General features: G+C 45.9%; 2 protein-coding genes across 9 annotated transcripts in view; both read right to left on the minus strand.

The window, feature by feature from the left end:
* CKAP5 (cytoskeleton associated protein 5) overlaps nucleotides 1–6,941 on the minus strand; it is a 124,409-nt gene extending 117,468 nt beyond the window's left edge. For 2 of the 4 annotated variants that reach the window (XM_075065295.1, XM_075065293.1), the window contains exon 1: nucleotides 1,868–1,965. The gene's annotated coding sequence lies outside the window, so the exon portion shown is untranslated. Of the gene's footprint in view, nucleotides 1–1,867; nucleotides 1,966–6,852 lie in introns of those variants that run through there. The other 2 variants (XM_075065292.1, XM_075065294.1) reach the window with 2 other exon arrangements.
* A 5,739-nt stretch (nucleotides 6,942–12,680) lies between these two features.
* The window catches only part of LRP4 (LDL receptor related protein 4), a 120,010-nt gene continuing 115,071 nt past the window's right edge, over nucleotides 12,681–17,619 (minus strand). For 4 of the 5 annotated variants that reach the window (XM_075065298.1, XM_075065299.1, XM_075065297.1 and 1 more), the window contains one exon: nucleotides 12,681–16,098. In XM_075065298.1, the coding sequence (XP_074921399.1) occupies nucleotides 15,763–16,098 (336 nt within the window). In that variant the 3' untranslated portion in view covers nucleotides 12,681–15,762. Of the gene's footprint in view, nucleotides 16,099–17,412; nucleotides 17,482–17,619 lie in introns of all 5 variants that reach the window. The other variant, XM_075065300.1, reaches the window with a different exon arrangement.

The raw sequence follows: 17,619 nt of genomic DNA on the forward strand, positions 1-17,619 counted from the left end.
GGGGGAGGGTCAGATAGGAGGTGGGGGCCAGGCCACAACCCCCTCTCCTAACTGGCCCTGCATACAATTTACAAAACCCAATGCAGCCCTCAGGCCAAAAAGTTTGCCCACCCCTGCTTTAAGTCAATGATTGGATATTCCTCAGCAATGGAAGAGGGCCGGGTATTGTTTTGGGAGGTAGAGAGAATCTCATTAAGCCATCTGCAGGGATGACAACGATCTTGAAGAAACCATGCCCAAAGATTATGGAAACCCACAGCACAAGTCCTCAGTGGAAGGAAGCAAACAGGAAACACAGATAGGGAGAAATGAACTCCCAATACAATGGCAAAGACAGCTGAATAAGGTTGTTTCTCTCAGCTGAAGAGGCAAGATAGCTATACACTAAGGGCATATCTTCACTAGCAATGTTGAAGTGCTGCTCCAGCAGCACTTTAATGTGGCTATGTAGTCGCAGCCCCAGCGCTTTTCCCAGCGCTGGGAGTGTGACTACACAGTCACATTAAAGCACTGCCACAGCATTATAAAGAGCTCTCCCAGCACTTCACACACACAACACACCACCTCCACAAGGGCAATAGCTCCTAGTGTTGGTGCACTTTACAGCGCTGAAACTTGCAGTGCTCGGGGAAGAAGGCGTTCACAACCCTGAGCAAGAAAGTTGCAGTGCTGTAACGAGCCAGTGTAGACAAGCCCAAAGATGTCCAGCAGTAAGGTGTTCTTAGTAAGTCTCCCCTCTAGTATTCAATAAACTTTGTTCTAAATCTGCCTTGCTGAGAACTCAAAAAAAAAAAATGAGCAAATGCAAATTTAATCATATTACTGCTATGTACTGAGGAATGAAAATTGAAGGAAATTCAGAAAATGTAACTTTTCCTAAATGTGCTCTTTGAATGCAATTTAGATGCACTCTAGAAATATTTACAAGTTACTGAGGTGAGCCAAAGCAAACTGACACTTCATTGTGGCTAAGAAACCAAGAGTGACCTGTGCTGCAAGAATAAAACCTGAAACAAGACCAATGTTAGAAGCAAATGGAAAGGGGTAAGGGAGGGAAAGAAGGACAAAATGTGGTCAACTTTGGAACAAGTAGGCTAAATTCTAATGCTAGATATGAGAGTTCCAAATGCTAGTGGGTCACTACTTACACACTGCCTTGCCTCCCCTCCCCCACATGAGTGTTCACAAAGCTAAGGGCCATGAAAACCTTTAAAAATTTTAGGCTGAGGGGAACTGAATACTCCTTCACCAGCATGTCAAACATATAGGAATCACCCCTACATGATCACCAGCTGCCCCCTCCCCCCAAATACGGAGAGACTCTCTAACCCCAGTCTAGTTCACACACAGCCACCCTCCCTGCAACAGCTAGAATTGTCACTCAACTGGACTTCTTGCTTAACCCCCCTCACCCAGGCTTTCCAGCAAGCTACCCTTCAAACTCTGCCAGATCCTCAGGCCTAACCTTCCCCCAGCCAATAAACAACTCATTTGCCTGCCAGATTCCCCCTGCCTAAACCCACACGAGGCCATAAACGCCCTCTCCCAAACTCTTCAGCAGGGCCCCACCTCCTCCAGATGCGGGAGCTCGGAGACATTTTATAAGCAGTCCCTCTGCAGCCAAAATAGAGCGGTTCCACGGATGGAAAGATTCTGGGCCCGGAGCTACGGCCGGTGCAGCCCCTGCTGCTCGGCTCCGAGGCCAGATAGAGCGGAGCAGGCCGCCCGCCCGACATTGTTTATCCTCGCAGTCTCCTCCGCCCCCCCGCCCCCGGACGCTAGGCCCCGACAGCCCCGCCATCACTCTGGGACAGGCAATTATCCCCCCAGCTTTCCTTGTCCATAGCAGACCAAGCCAGACACTCACCCGCGCGGCCGGGACCCGGCTCAGCTGCAACAGCGGGCGGAGCGCTTCATCCCCGGCCGGGAAGCAGGCGGCACCTCCTCCAGGGGCGGGGCGCAGAACGCTGCAGTCGACGCCATCAGCCCCCGCCTCCCCTCGCCCCTGGGCGGGAGGCACCCCCCTTCCATGTGCCAGACAAAGGCGCCCAGAGTAGTTAGAACCCTACTGGGCACATTCTATACCCACTTTTCCCAGTGTCTTCAGAGATTAGCAGAAAGTAGCCCACAGCCCCATGGGGTCCAGCTTCTCTACACTTGTCCCCAAGCCTCCTCCCCTTTCCAGATCACATGAACCCACAGTTCCAGGGCTACCAGATCTCCTCTGGCCCTTCATGAAGGCCCATCTCTTTCCTGAGGCACCAGCTGAGGTGTCCCCCTTGGAGGGCCTAAATTCCTCTGCTCTGAAGTTGAAGAGCAAAGGCTTGGCTCTTGTGGGAGAGGATGTGCTGCTCCAAGCCACTTGTCTCCTTTGGCAGCAGCTTGGAGCAAGTCAGACACTCTTCAACACTTTAGGCATTTCTAAACCAGTCACTGCAGTAGATCAGCATCAACAACATGCAGTCAATGAGCTACCAGGTTGGCCCTTGGGATGCACAATTTTCACCTGTAACAATATCACCTAGCTCCAAGATAGTACTTTTCCTCAGTAGATCTCAAAGCACCCAAAGAGGGACATATTTCCATTTTACAGATATGTAAATGAGAGGTGAAGTGACCTGCCCAAGGTCACAACAGACCAGTGGCAAGGCTGGGAATATAAGCTAGGTCTCCTGGGTCCTAGTCCATTACTTCTGAATTCTGACACCGAATCACAGTATTTTATCTACAGGACCCTAGCCCCCTGATCTAGATATTTACTTAGTTTTACAACAGACTACATAAAAAAGGACTACTGAAGTCAGTACAGAATAAAATGTCATACAATTACTTGTTTATACTGTTCTATATACACTATACAATGAAATGTGAGTACAATATTTATATTTCAATTTTATAATTGTATGATAAAAATTAGAAAGTGATCATTTTTCAGTAATAGTGTGCTGTGACACCTCTCATTTTGTAGGCAAGTAATATTTGAGTGTGGTGAAACTTGGGGGTATGCAAGGCAAATTATACTACTGAAAGGGGTACAGTAGTTTAGAAGGATTGAGGGCCATTGTTCTAGAACATGCATCTCAAAATGTCAAGCAAACATATCAGAACTGTTACTGATTGATCTGCCCCACAGGATAGCTGTAATTGCGTGTCTTGGATAGAGCACTAGCTGCAAGTATGGTCTTCTCACAGGTTACATCTTTAATGTCCCACAGCTCCAGCCCATCACTGCTACCCCTGTTAGCATTGTATGCAAGTTTTAAAAAGCCTAACAGGCATATCAGGCAGATTCTCTCTCAAAAATGATTTTGTTGCAAGTACTAACTGAAGGAGTTCAATCATAGAAATGTAGGACTGAAAGGGACTCAGTCATCTAGTCCAGTTCCGTGTGCTGAGGCAGGACTAAATATTCTCTAGACCAGGGTGCCCAACCTATGGCCTATATGTTGCCCACCAGAGCATTTAATAAGACCTGCACCATGCTTCAACACAGTATACTAATGGCCAATTTATTAGCATTTTGTCATCATGTTTACATCATTTAGTTTCTACAAGGATGTAGAATATGTCTGGCAAACACAAGGTTGTGTTTAGGTTTATGTGGTCCTCATATGTAATAAGTTTGGGCACCACTGATCTAGAACATCTGACAGGTGTTTGGAAGTTTTTAAGAAGTTCTTGTCCTGTCCTCAGTGGATGAGGAAAACAATTTGTTATCCTCCTCTTTATAACAAACTTGTACATACTTGAAGACTTATCAGGTGTTCCTAACTTTATAGATTAGATTTTAATTTTTTTAACATTGAAGTAACTTATGTAATATGATTCTGGTTTATGGATTTTATACAGGGTTGGGAGGGAATTGAGTTCCTACTAGAAGTCCTGTTGCATCCGTAAGGATTGAATGCCTGTCCTCCACAGGAAATTCAGAGTTGAAGCACACTGCAACCATATCAATCCACAATATAAAGCTTTATTTTAGACTGTGACCATAACTTTGAGTTCCATAATCATACATGATGTGCCACTTCTTCATGGCTCTTTAATCATACATCAGTGAATCTTACAAATACCTGTGAGATGGTTAACAGGTAACCAATTATTTATTCTCCACTCTTCATTATAAGACCAAATCCTAAACTACTTAGCACCTCAAATGATTGAATGTTATTCGTCCACCTAAGTGGACAACTCCCCCTCTTCCACACCTAGGCACAGAACTAGCATGTCTTCCCAAACATATCACATGCCTAGACCATGAAGCTATAGCACACTGACAGCAAAAGTTAGCATGGAAATAAGTCACATTTAAAATATGAGATGCACATATGAAAAAAGTTTAAAATGTTTTTCTACATTTTTGTTGTTCCAACAAAAAGGAATGATGGGATTCTTCAATCTCTACAGCAAAGAGTTTTCCATACCTCAGAAATCCAGCTCTTCAAGTTTAACCTGAATTGTGTGCACACATGACTCTCTCACTCACACAAACGTTGGAACTCCCAGCTACTGCTCTAAACTTCCCATCTTGCTGAGAATTCTCACCAATAAACTACTAATTGCAAGTTTAAGGTCCTTTGTTTAGAGCCACATTAGGGCAATGAACTGCTACTTTTGCTGGCATTTTCCTCAGTATAACATGTTCTTTGAATGCAACACAAAAAAGTGTTCTAATTTCATTGTAACTTCATTTTTTTTTAAAAAAAAGTACATCTGCAAATTTTAAAGACGGGAGCTACCTGTGCTGAAAGGATAAAAACCTCAAACAAGGTCAAATGTGGAAAGAGGCACGTAAATTTCCATGGCCTGCAAAGACAAGTGTAGAGGTGATACTATGAGACCTCTCTATCATGAAGAAGTTCCCCTATAGCAGACAATCCAAAATTCAAAGTTCCATTTTTTTCTGAAAACTAGATAGCTAATGGTCATTACACTAATTGAATCTATTTCCCTATGTTAAGTTCTCCTCACACCTTCTACAGGTCATCTCAATTATCACTTCAAAGGTTTTTTTCCTCCTGCTGACAATAGCTCATCTCAATTGATTAGACTCTTCCAGTTAGTATGCATACTTCCACCTTTTCATGTTCTCTGTATGTAAAAATATCTCCTGTCTGTGTGTTCCATTCTATGGATCCGAAGAAGTGAGCTGTAGCTCACGAAAGCTTATGCTGAAACAAATTTGTTAGTCTCTAAGGTGCCACAAGTACTCCTGTTCTTTTTGCAGATACAGATTAACATGGCTGCTACTCTGAAACAAAAGTTTTGTTCAACATTTGCACTGCTGAGGAACAGAGTAAGCAATTCTGGAAACAAGCCACATTTTAACAAGATAAACAGAGCACTATCTTCAGTCACAGCCCATTTCAAACCCTGTCTGCACCTCTGTATACAAAATAAAAATTAGAATCAAGAAAGGAAAGAATGCAGCATAATGAGGCAGCCTATACATGGATTAAAACCTACTCCAATCTAGCACCATAAATACACTCCATGAGAAATATACGGCAGAATGATTTGCTTGCAAGGGTAGCATCCAGTTTTAGCTTATGTTATATGCACACACAATCTAATTTACACTCTCTATCCTCTTAGGCTGCATAGTATCAAAGCTGTGCTGCATTTTTGGATTGTCACTGACAGCCAGATTCAGCCAAAGTAAAATTTGCAAAAGTTAATAGATGGCCTAGCCTGTTAGCTGGTGCTGTGATAAGGGTCACAAGACATCTTTCTACTTAGCAAGAATACCAAAAGATTTGACAGAAATGAGAATATTTTCAGGAGATACCTTGTGACCCACACCACAGAGAAGTCAGTAGGAAACTTACTTTGAAGCTAGATCACCAGAATCCAAGACACATCTTAAGTCCAAGTATCAAAAGCTGCAAAGAACCAACTGAGTTCCAAGAGTTGTGAAGTGAGAACTCAACTCACAAGACATCAGTTTTTTTCAAATCACTTCTGGAGGCAGGAATTGTCAAGCATCATAAACTGGTTTCCACTTAGAAAGTCTGGCCTGATCTAAATTCCATAGCGAAAACTCAAGTGATCATTTTCCAAATTAGTTGTTAGGAAGTCTGTCTGGTACTAATAAAGCTCAGCATGCTAGGGTAGCTGATAACCTGCACAGTGACCCAAAAGGTACCTTTAATGCTACCAGGTAACAAGAGTCCGATGCACTACCCCTTAGCTCTGAGCAAAGTGTCAACTGAATCCCGCACTGACAACACACGGGAAGTCCAAGGGCTGCATCCAACACTTTCAAGCGGGGCATATTTCAGCCACCAGCTGCGCTAACACGGAGTTGCGAGCACAGGGGGGGCACCGCGCTTTCAGCGCTGGAACCGCTCATCTCCACGGGCCACACGCTGGGCCCCACCTAGCGTTGGCAGGCACCTAATGCGGCTGCCCTACATTCCCCAGGGGCGCCAGTGCAGACTCGCCACACGGCCTCTCCGCGAAGGGGCCGCTGCCAGCCAGGGCGCTCTGCTCGCAGCTCCGCACCCCCATCGCCGCCAGGCCGGGTGCTGGCAGGGGCAGGGCCCGAGCTCTGGCTCGCAGGAGAGGCCCAAGGGAACGGGTTTGTTCTCCTCGGGCCCCCGCCTACAGCCCCGGGCGCCTCACGGGGTGGATGGGCCTAGAGACCCCGCACTGGCCCCAGCCCAGCCCCGCTCCCCAGTAGAACGTTAAACTGTCCGCTCACTTCACTGGCCTGCGCCGACCCTGTTGGGCGGGGGGCGGAGAAACACCACCCCCGAGCGGGAGACTCGTGACACGGGCGGGAAGGCCGCAGACTAGACAGCTAAATCCGATGGGGGGGAGGGGGGAGCGCTGGACACTGACAACACTCACCTGAGCCGGTGCGACGAACCCCAGGCCGCTCCTCAGCGGGGTTTGAAATCACTAACACCCCCCACACCTCGCAGTGTCCTGAGCACCCATTGGTCGCTACCGGCCCCGCCCATTGCCTTAACCTGCCATCTCATTGGGTAGTTTGAATCCGACAAAGCCACGTACCGTCCCCGTTCTCTAAAGGGGGCAGCTCCAGGCCACGGCGGGTGCGGCGCTGCGTGTGGCATAGGAAACTTCTCCGGCCAAAGCCCCGCCCGCCCCGCTGTCCGCGGGTGCCCGATTACCGGCGCGGGCTGCGCCCTGCTCGGGAGCCGGAACCGGAGGCAGCAGGGCCGCGAGCGACTCGGGCAATGCAAGGAGGGCACCGGGGTGAGGAACAAGGGGCCGGGCTGCATCTCTCGCCGCTGTATTGCTGGAGGGACGAGGGGGGGTGCGCTGCGCATGGAAGGCAACATGTGATACTAAAGAAATGATTCTTTTTATGGGACGCATCAGTGACCCGGGGAACTCACTGCCACGAGAACCCTCAGGGGTTTAGCAGGATTCAGGAAATGGTTGCTGGTTCGATGACCAGTGAACAGCTGTCGTCACATTAGAAATTATAAACCTATACAGGGGACATATGGACTGTCTGCTTCAGGGGGCCAATGAGGTGCTAATTAAACAGTAGGTGAAGAAAAAGCTTCTGCTAAAAATCATTCTGTAATTGCCTACTTCATCTTTTCATAAGTCTTCCTCAGACTGGATTTGATGGACCACTCATCTGAACGAGTATAGCAATTCCTAATATAAAGTGATATAAAAGTAATATAGTTTCACCAGAGGCTTTAATTTCCCAAGCTACTCATTGACCCTCATGGTATTCCACCATAGAATGCATTATTGCTTTGACAATAAAGATACAAAACAGCATCTGAAGCATAAGGAGGAAAATACAGAACATAACTAATTCCTCTCTTCTTTACATATGCCGGTTGCTGAAGACTGCCACTGAAAATAATCTATAGAAGGTAGATGTGGGATGTAAATAGCACTGAGTATCAATAGTGAAGGGCCAAGGGTTTAAATTTCTGACCTTGAATAGCAGTGATATGTTCACTGATAGCCTGCATACTTTGCTATTACTTTCCAGGAAAAGTCTAAAAAACAAATTTATAAAATGAACTAGTCAACAGATGAGGAAGATTTGTGTCTGCAGGAGATACAACTTTCACAGAAGATGGATCAAGACTGGAATTTACTGCCTGAGTTAATAAGAATAACTACAAACCTTGCTGCAGGTGGAACTAAGTGTAGAGAAGGCTGGTCTTCTAAAGCAGACCACAACAGGGTAATTCAGTTTGGGTATAGCAGCTAGGAGTGCCTGAGCCCTCACCTTTTTATTTTTTATGTTGCAGTGGCACTTGTCTCTGGGTACATGTGCTTCAATTTCTGAAACAAGTTTTCTCTACTGCCAACCCAGAGAGCCAGGCCAACTTCAAACTCACTTCTTAACCTGACAGGGCTTGGGAATTATGCACAAAATCCACCTAACTCCTGGGAAGACAGAACCTCTTGTCACAGGTGAAGGAGTTTCTGCAGCATAAGGAGGCCTCAAAGGAGATACACCCCTCTTTGACAAAAGGAGGGTGGACTTTAACTTAATTTTCTCAAAACAACCCTCTCAAAACATCAGCATCCTTACATTTTGTATATATAAAAATATACAGAACTTTAACCGTGTTGCTGTTGGCAGGGTTGAAGAGAGGGGCTTTTCCTTTTTGTATTTACTTTTCAGGAGAGGTGCTCAGATATCACTGTGTCAACCACACTATAAATTCCTAAACAGAAGAGTCAACAGATATAAGTGTTTATACTGTACTCCTCAGTGCAGCATTCAAGCTAAGGCCTAATCTCTTGTCTCATGGGGGAGCCTAATATTGTTGTAAACAAGAAGTGATTTTCTGATGGCTTTCTGAATACTTTCCAATTGCATTGCGGTATTAAATGCAAACATCTAGGTTAATGGAAATAGGGTAGGAGTTTAAATGTTAAGTCAAGAAATGTACCAGTTAATGTTCCCATGGGAACTAACTGCCCCACATATTGCTGTGGCCACATTTCATTCTAGCAGCCAGCCTTGGACTGACACTCCTATTAGTCAGTCTAGGTTCTGCTGTATCTATCAGAGGATATTAGAGCAGCATATACTTTAGCAGTTAGGCCTGTTAAATGAGATCTCAAGATATACTGGGTATTCACCCACTAAAGCTCACGCTCCAAAACGTCTGTTAGTCTATAAGGTGCCACAGGATTCTCTGCTGCTTTTACTATGCAATATGACAAGTTAGCATTGTGATGAGCCTTCTGTATTGTGACCAACCTGATTGCCTTCTATGATGAGATCACTAGCACTGTGGAGATGGGGAAAGTAGTGGACCTGATCTATCTTGACTTTAGCGAAGCTTTTGATAGTCTCCCACAGTATTCTTGCCAGAAAGTTAAAGTATGGATTGGATGAACGGACTAGAAGGTGGATAAAAAGCTGGCTAGATGGTTGGGCTCAATGGGTAGCGAGCAATAGCTCGATATCTAGTTGGCATCAAGCCCCCCAGGGGTCTGTTTTGTTCAACATCTTCATTAATGATCTGGATGATAGGCTGGATTGCACCCTCAGCAAGTTCACAGCTGACACTAAACTGGGGGAGAGGTAGATATGCTGGAGGGTAGGGGTAGGGTCAAGAGTGACAGACAAATTGAAGGACTGGGCCAAAAGTAATCTGAGGTTCAACAAGGACAAGTGCAGAGTTCTGCACTTAGGATGGAAGAATCCCATGCACTACTACAGGCTGCGGACCAACTGGATAAGCAGCAGTTCTGCAGAAAAGGACCTGGGGATTACAGTGCATGAGAAGCTGGATATGAGTCAGCGTATCCTTGTTGCCAAGGCAGCAAACATCATACAGGGCTGCGTTAGTAGGAGCACTGCCAGCAGATCAAGGGAAGTGATTATTCCCCTCTACTCCAGATGTGGCCTCACCAGTGCCAAATGTTGTGTCCAGTGTTGAGCTCCCCGTTACAGAAAGGATGTGGACAAATTGGAGAGAGTCCATGTCATAAACAGATAGCTAAGGGTTAATGTCTATTTCACCTGCAAAGGGGTAACCAAACACCTGACCAGAGGACCAATCAGGAAACCGGATTTTTCAAAGCTCAGGGAGGGAATGTTTTGGGTGTGGGTCTTTTGTCTGTCTCTCGGCTATGAGAGGGATCTTTCTATCTTCAAGCTTCTAATCTTCTGTTTCCCAGTTGTAAGTACAGGTAAAAAACAATAAGGTAAACATTCCAGCAACTACACACATGTAAATACAAAAACAATATAAAAACCTATAGTCTTATACCTGTACTTACAACTGGGAAACAGAAGATTAGAAGCTTGAAGATAGAAAGATCCCTCTCATAGCCGAGAGAGAGACAAAAGACCCACACCCAAAACATTCCCTCCCTGAGCTTTGAAAAATCCGGTTTCCTGATTGGTCCTCTGGTCAGGTGTTTGGTTACCCCTTTGCAGGTGAAATAGACATTAACCCTTAGCTATCTGTTTATGACAGTCCAACAGAGGGCAACAAAAATGAATGACTTACCAGGAAAGGCTGCGGGAACTGGGTTTATTCACTCTACAGAAGAGAAGAATGAGGGGGGATTTGATAGCAGCCTTCAACTACCTGAAGGGGGGTTCCAAAGAGGATGGATCTAGACTGTTCTCAGTGGTGGCAGATGACAGAACAAAGGGCATTGGTCTGAAAGTGCAGTGAGGGACATCTAGGTTTGATATTAGGAAAAACTATTTCATTAGGAAGAGAATGAAGCACTGGACTGGGTTACCGAGGGAACTGCTGGACTCTCCCTCCTAATAAGTTTTTAAGGCCTGGCTTGACAAAGCCCTGAGTGGGATGATTTAGTTGGAGTTGGTCCTGTTTTGAGCAGGGGATTGGATTAGATGACCTCCTGAGGTCTCTTCCAACCCTCATATATGACTTCTTACAGTTCAAAGCCATAACCTTAAGATTAAATTTACAGTTTTTGCATTTAACTTCCCTATTTGTTTTGTTCTAAGAAAACAAATGTAAAATGAGGAAACAGAATGCAATTTGTCCTGTTGATCTAACCGAGTACATGTGTGAGGTGTGATACACACACACCCCTCTCGAGTCTCCCCAGGACAAATCCAAACTCTAAAACAGTCCACCTTATGGGAACTTACAGAAAAAATAAAACCTCTCAGGGGAGAATCCAAGATATTAGGGGCTGAAACTTTCCATGAATGTTTTGCAGAGGAACAAGCATACATATATGGAGAAAATCAATCCTCCTGGACTAGGCTCCATTACTATCCCCTGCATGTGTTTTGGAGCGTCATGGCAGTCCCAGCTCAGGGCATTCATCACTCCATTGATTTTGTTAGGCAGTTGGTGGTTTCTGTACTCCCCTTTTAGGATCATCTCTGTCAATACCCTACAAATAGTTGACTCTGGTTTAGCTCTACTGCCCTTGAGTCTACCCACCTTTTTGTCAGAGGAGTGGACCTCCTTTTAGGTCTCCTTATGCTGAAGTAACTCCTCCACCTGTGACAGAAGGTTCTGTCTTCCCACTGTTCCCTGGAGTTAGGTGCATTCTGTGCCTACTTCCCAAACCCTGCCAGATTAGGAAGTGAGTTTGAATTGGGCCTGGCTCTCGGTCTTGGCAGCGGAGACAACTTGTGTCAGAAATTGGACATGTACCCAAACACAAGTATCACTGTGACATTTAAAAAATAAAAAGTTGAGGGCTCAGGAGCACCAGCTGCCATGGCCAGACTGAATTACCTTGTTGTGGTCTGCTGTGGAAGACCAGCCTTCTCTGGTACAGAGATGGATCTCTGCATAGAGAAGCTTGAGTATCCTCTTCTTTCAGTTTTAAATTATTAGTAAGATCAAAAGGTCCAAATCCCACTTCTCTCAGTAAACTGTGTGAGAGTCAGTCCTGTCTAGTGGCTGCAGCAGGGAGACATGGCTGGAGACTTTGATTCTATTTACAACTCTGCCACTACATGCCCTCTACCACCAAGAATGACTTTAAAGCATCAAACTGCATTAAGCAAAGGCACCAATGAAGAGATGTCTCCTGCAGCAGCCATAGAAAAGGCTTACAACAATTTGGTCACCATGTTCTTCAGAATGACCAGGCCACTAGCCCGTTGTCATGTCAGAGAGAAGGAAGAATGTGAACTCACTGCATTTGAGCCACAGCTGCTTCTTTCTTGGCAGTGGGCCTTAGTTTAGGCTTCACTGCTGAAGAATGTGTGTGAGAGTCAGTGGGATTATCCAAAGAATACTGCTTCCATTTTCATCTTCTCACTCCCTCCAACCACAGTGCTCAGTGAGCAGAGAGGAAGTTCTATGCAAACAGGGTTGGGAGCACCTCATCCTCTAGAGGGAGCCAGTATAGCATGCATGATTCACAACCCAAAGCCAAGCAGAGTGATTAAGAAAAGCTAAATTTATATTAAATTATCAACTCCTAAAATACTGAACATAGTGGTTAAATAACTCCAGAAAGTCCAATCTCTCCAGTGAGTAACATTAAAATCATTACACAAGAATGCAGAGGAATCACTGCCATTAGCTCAGGACAGACAGGAGATAGAAGTTTGCTTTTTACATACTAAATCAGTGCTCAAGAGATCATCCCCCAGTTCTGACCTTTCTACATTCTGTATAGCCCTCATGCAATTAAGGACTCTTCCTCCCCACAATGGGAAAATGCAATGCACCCCCTAGGCAGCATCTCAAGGGCTGTTTGCTCACATCAGTAGTGGAACTAGGGCTGTAGGAGATTTCACTGCTCCATCTCCTCAACGTAGCAGACATATGACCTCTGGCGGGGCTGGAGCGGAAGGGACTGGGAAAGTTTAGAGAGTAGCTGTGTGAATGGTCTTGGGGGTGGAATGTACAGGTTTCCTTCCTAGAAGTAGAAATGTGCATAGTTTCAGGCAAAGTTTGAACACTAGTAGCTGTTGGAAAGACTGATTGAGCTTTTCCTTCTATTCTGCACTCTCAGCTCAAGCAGCTATTATTTCCATAGGTCCTTTGAGTCCCCACGGAGAGGAATGGGTGGATGTTTAATGTGCAGTGCAGAGTGATGCATTCACATAGCTCATCAGGAGAGAACAGAGGTAGGGCTGTTCTCCCAGGATGTTAGAGCCTTTTCCCATACAGGCTAGTTTTCCCCTCGCTACTTCTACTGCCCTCCCTAACCCCTACAGACAGGCTCCCTCTCAACTGTGGTCTTCCTCCTACACTTCAGCCCTTGCTTTTGCCCCTATGTGATGTAGCCTGGCTAGCCCAAGTCCATGTTAGTGAGATGGCAAAGCTCTGGCTCCTGCTGCTCTTTCTCATCACTGAATCCAGATCTTGGAGCCTCTGTCCTAAAGTGCATCTGCAGCTAGTACCACACAAAGCAATGGTGGCATCTGGACCAACAACTCCTAGCCTAGAGCCAATCAGATAAATTAAAATAGAATTTTAAAATATTCACTCTAGGAGCAGGAAAGAGCCCCACATTAACATGGAAATTCTCAAGCCCCAGCCCTAACTCACTTCCCACATGACCACACACCAGCCAGGCCTAATGGTGCAAGTTATAGATGGAGTTTCAGGCCTGGCTTGCAAATTTAAGATGAACCTTCCCTGCCCTAACTGCAGCACTATCTCTGGTTGTAAGTAGCCTGCTGGTAACTGCCACTTTCTCTGCGCAGTACCAGGGTTTCTGGGATTTGAGTAAGGCTAAAAAGAAGCAGAAGGGACTCTCCTCTGTTCACTAGATTAAAAAAATATTGCCTGGGTATCCCATCCAAATCACCATGCAGCATCCCTAGCGCCAGCTGGGTCCTCTCTACACCATGGATGGGAATGCACATGGCCTTTCTACAGCAGAAGGCAAGGCTGGGATTGTCACAAGGGATCCCTCCTTGGGACAGTTTTGTTTCCAAACACTTGGCTTGGGATTTCATTTTTTACCTTAGATAAAATTCCTATGAATGAAATTTGGGGACTAAACCCTCTTTTGGAAGGGGGAGAAGTTTTTTCCTTTAGATGTGGCAAGTCAAGAGATTATTAAACGACCTTTGTGCCCAGAGAGCACTAGAGCTTCAAATGCTGCCAGGGATGTCTCTCTTGAAGCTCAAATAATTAGATGTGTGGGTTTTCCACACCCCACCTTTCCTGCTCTCTCCTTCCCTCCTAAAAAATGAGGATTTGCAGAGACTAGTTCATATGTGGTTTGTCTGTGGGTTCCCATGAACCCTATTCCATGTGGATGTCTATTGCCTATGTCATGCCCGGGACACCAGTCAGCACCCAGGCCCAAACACACCCCAAAGCTACCAGGGCCCAGCAAGAAAATAATCATGAACGGTGTATGGGAGCCAGATATAAGGGAAAAGCCTCATAGGCTGCAGAGCCAGAACAAAATTGTGTCCTCATACAGCTGAGGGGAAGAACAGACCGCTGCAAGAATTAATTGCCAGTAAAAAATGGAGCTTAAAGCACAGCTCTAGTTCAGAGGTTCTGAAACTGGGGGTCGGGACTCCTCAGGGGGTCATGAGGTTATTACATGGGAGGTTGCGAGCTGTCAGCCTCCACCCCAAACCTCACTTTGCCTCCTGCATTTATAATGGTGTTAAATATATAAAAAGTGTTTTTAATTTATAAGGGGGGGGGGGTCACACTCAGAGGTTTGCTATGTGAAAGGGGTCTCTAGTAAAGTTTGAGAGCCACTTCTCTAGTTGATAAGTGACTATTCAAAAATGGCCCCTAGAGCTCCATGGTTATTTTCTCTGATTCCATGTCAAATGGGCTCAGTTTACTAATAGAATGGTTTCCCCAATCATCCCATTTCACACATCACTAGTAATAAAAGGTTCTACCGACCACAACAGATCCTCAGTGACATCTAGTCAGACCCATGGCCTTCCATGGGTTTGCACAAATGTAACTGGCTGGCTTTCTGATTGGAACTTTATGAACTTGTTGATGATGTAAAAGAAGGAATAGACTCCAGACTTTCTCTTTCCTCTCAGTAGGCCTGTGGAGCTAAGAGCAGTAAAAATATACTCTGTCCCCTGGTCTGGCAGCTCTAACTCCAATATACACTGAAAGCAGTTAGGAGAGTCCTATCTGCATTCAGTTACTTTTTGAAGGGGGTGATAGCAACAAAGTGATTAGGAGCAGTGTCCATTGCCAGCAACAGACACAGTGCTCCAGCACCAGGCTTCATCACTCCTGTAGAGATGTGCCAGAATGTGGGGAAAGTGGCAGTGACATTCTAATGACATCAATCACAAGAAACATAGCAGCTGCAGTTGCTCTCTTTATCCCCTTAGAAGTGACCTGCTGCTACACTGTCCCTTCTTTCAGCCCTCCACCAATTCCCTAAAGTAGAGAGAGCAGAGCTGGCCTCTGAATGAATCAGAGGCAAGAGGTGCTGAGCCTGATGAGAAGCTGGCAGAGGAGAAGCTCTGCTCTCCCAGAGGCCTGAATTGTGAGCTTGACAGTGCAGGACTTGCAGATTGCCAGAGGGGACATAATCTGAATCAGACTCAGCCCAGAGGAGTCACTGCAGAAGTTATCATGGCAGCTTCCAGGAAAAGGGAACATATAAATAAACCACAAAACAGTGACAATGAGCCAAAAGGGTCTCTGGGGTTCATTTCCCCCTGCCATGACGGAATAGTCTGGCCCCGGCTGCTTGCTGAAAGGCAGCTAGTCTCTGGGCTCCTTGCAACACGAAGGCTAGTCTCTGGCCTTCTCCCAGCATGGCAGAATGAGTCCCATCTCATTCATATGGAACAGGGGCTGGGGAGGAGCTGGGCATCTCCAAGTAGTGCATGCTTTAGACCTCACTCTCCGTGGAGGGCTTGCATTGGTGTTTCCAGCCTGTGTCTGGGAGTGAGCCACGTCGTTCTGGGGTGGCTGCTGCCGTGTTGACACTGCTGCATTCAGACTGCTCCTCCTGCAGCAGCTGCTCTGTTTCGGTGTCATCCAGTGAGCCAGAGCTGGCCTGGATAGAGACAGTGTCAGTCTTCATACAGACATGGTCCCGAAGTATCCCTCCCCGGGAGCTCCGTATCTGCTTGACGTCATCCCACTCAGACTCGTCACCGGACAAGAGGCATATCCCTTCCACAATCTTGATCTTTTCCTTGGTGTAGCAATGATCATGACCAGCCTAGCAGGGAGACAACACAATGCAAATACCTGCAGAGCATCAGTCACTTCTAGCCAAAGAACAAAGCAGCGGCTGGAATGAGGACAGGCAAAGAAGCAAGCAAAGGGATGGTACTCAATGAAAAGAGTAATTGGTTGCTGCCATCAGGACAGGAGAGTCCATTCTAGGCTCCCCCCTCACAATGCTCAGCCTAGCACACCAGCCCTCCTCCAAGGAATACCCATTCCAATCTCCAGGCTCCTTCAATCCATGGGGGAAAAAAATAAAAAAAGAGGTGAGGGAAGATGGCTCTTCTGCTTCACTTGGACAAATGGAGCCAGTGCTATTTGGGGGCAGGAATAATACTAGAGCCAGAGCCTGAATAGGAAGGAGAAACCTGGGAAGCAGGAACAGCCAACAGAGACTCAAGGGCAGTAGGCAGGAAATCAGGTAGGAGTTTTCAATGGGATAAGGCTGCTAAAAAGGTTGATCAGTTTGGGAGATGCATATGCAGTGGCATTATATCCCAAAGCAGGGAGAAGCAAGTTGCCCTCTACACACATCTTGAGACAGCTCACCTGGGCTACTGTGTTGGGTTTGAGCACCTCATTGCAACAAAAATAATGGAGGAAATATAGAGAAGAACAGAAATGATCAGAGGGCTGGAGGGACAAAGTTATGAGCAGAGATTAAGAGTGAATTCTGTCTAGCTTGGCTCAGTGATGACTAAAGAGGCATGGGTGTAGGCATCTGATAGGTGTTTGTAAACAACCTCCCTGAGGAGAAAAGAATTGTGTGTGTGACACGTGGGTATATCTAATCAATGGGACTAAGAAAAAAAATGGGAAAGATTTAGAGTGAATCTCAGGGAAATCATTCTGACAGTGGGGTATTGGAGGCTGTGAAATACAGAGGAAAGGTTGGGAGATCTATTTCTTGGGGCATTTAAAACAATATCACTAAAAATTGTCCTATATGAAGAATCCTATTCTGGCCCCTGGGAAAGGGAGTCAGTGGTATAACAGGCCACCTTATCCATCTCCAGGATCTTCAAGAATCATAACAAACGCCCCCAGGTAAATTATTTTCTTTAAGTGGCATAAGCTGCAAACCCTTAGCCACACAACCAAAGGACCTGTGCTAGAAAATTCCCTCTCCATCCTCAGCCAAGGGAGGTAGTTGAGGTAGTTCAAAGGCACAAAGACAGACACATGGGAAGTCAGCCGAGCAACAATTAGTACATGACAGTGTTAGAGCCTTTCAGTGCTGCAGCAGTGAGGGAGGTAGGGGTCACTCACACATACACATACCCTCATACAAACAGTGCAGTGATACCTGATGTGAGGATGTGAGCAGAAATCAGAAGAAGAAAGATGAGAAGCTATCAGGAGGATGAGAAAGTTGCTGAGGAAACAAAGAGGAGAAACTAAGTGCTACATGATAAAATAGATACAACCCTATATGGGGCTCATACCAATGCCCTGGTCATCAGCATTTTCAGTTCTCTCCACCTTACCCCTCCACATGGTGCATAGACAAGAG

The sequence above is a fragment of the Chelonoidis abingdonii genome, chromosome 4 (assembly GCF_003597395.2).
Source record: "Chelonoidis abingdonii isolate Lonesome George chromosome 4, CheloAbing_2.0, whole genome shotgun sequence".
In the NCBI taxonomy this organism is placed as follows: Eukaryota; Metazoa; Chordata; order Testudines; family Testudinidae; genus Chelonoidis; species Chelonoidis abingdonii.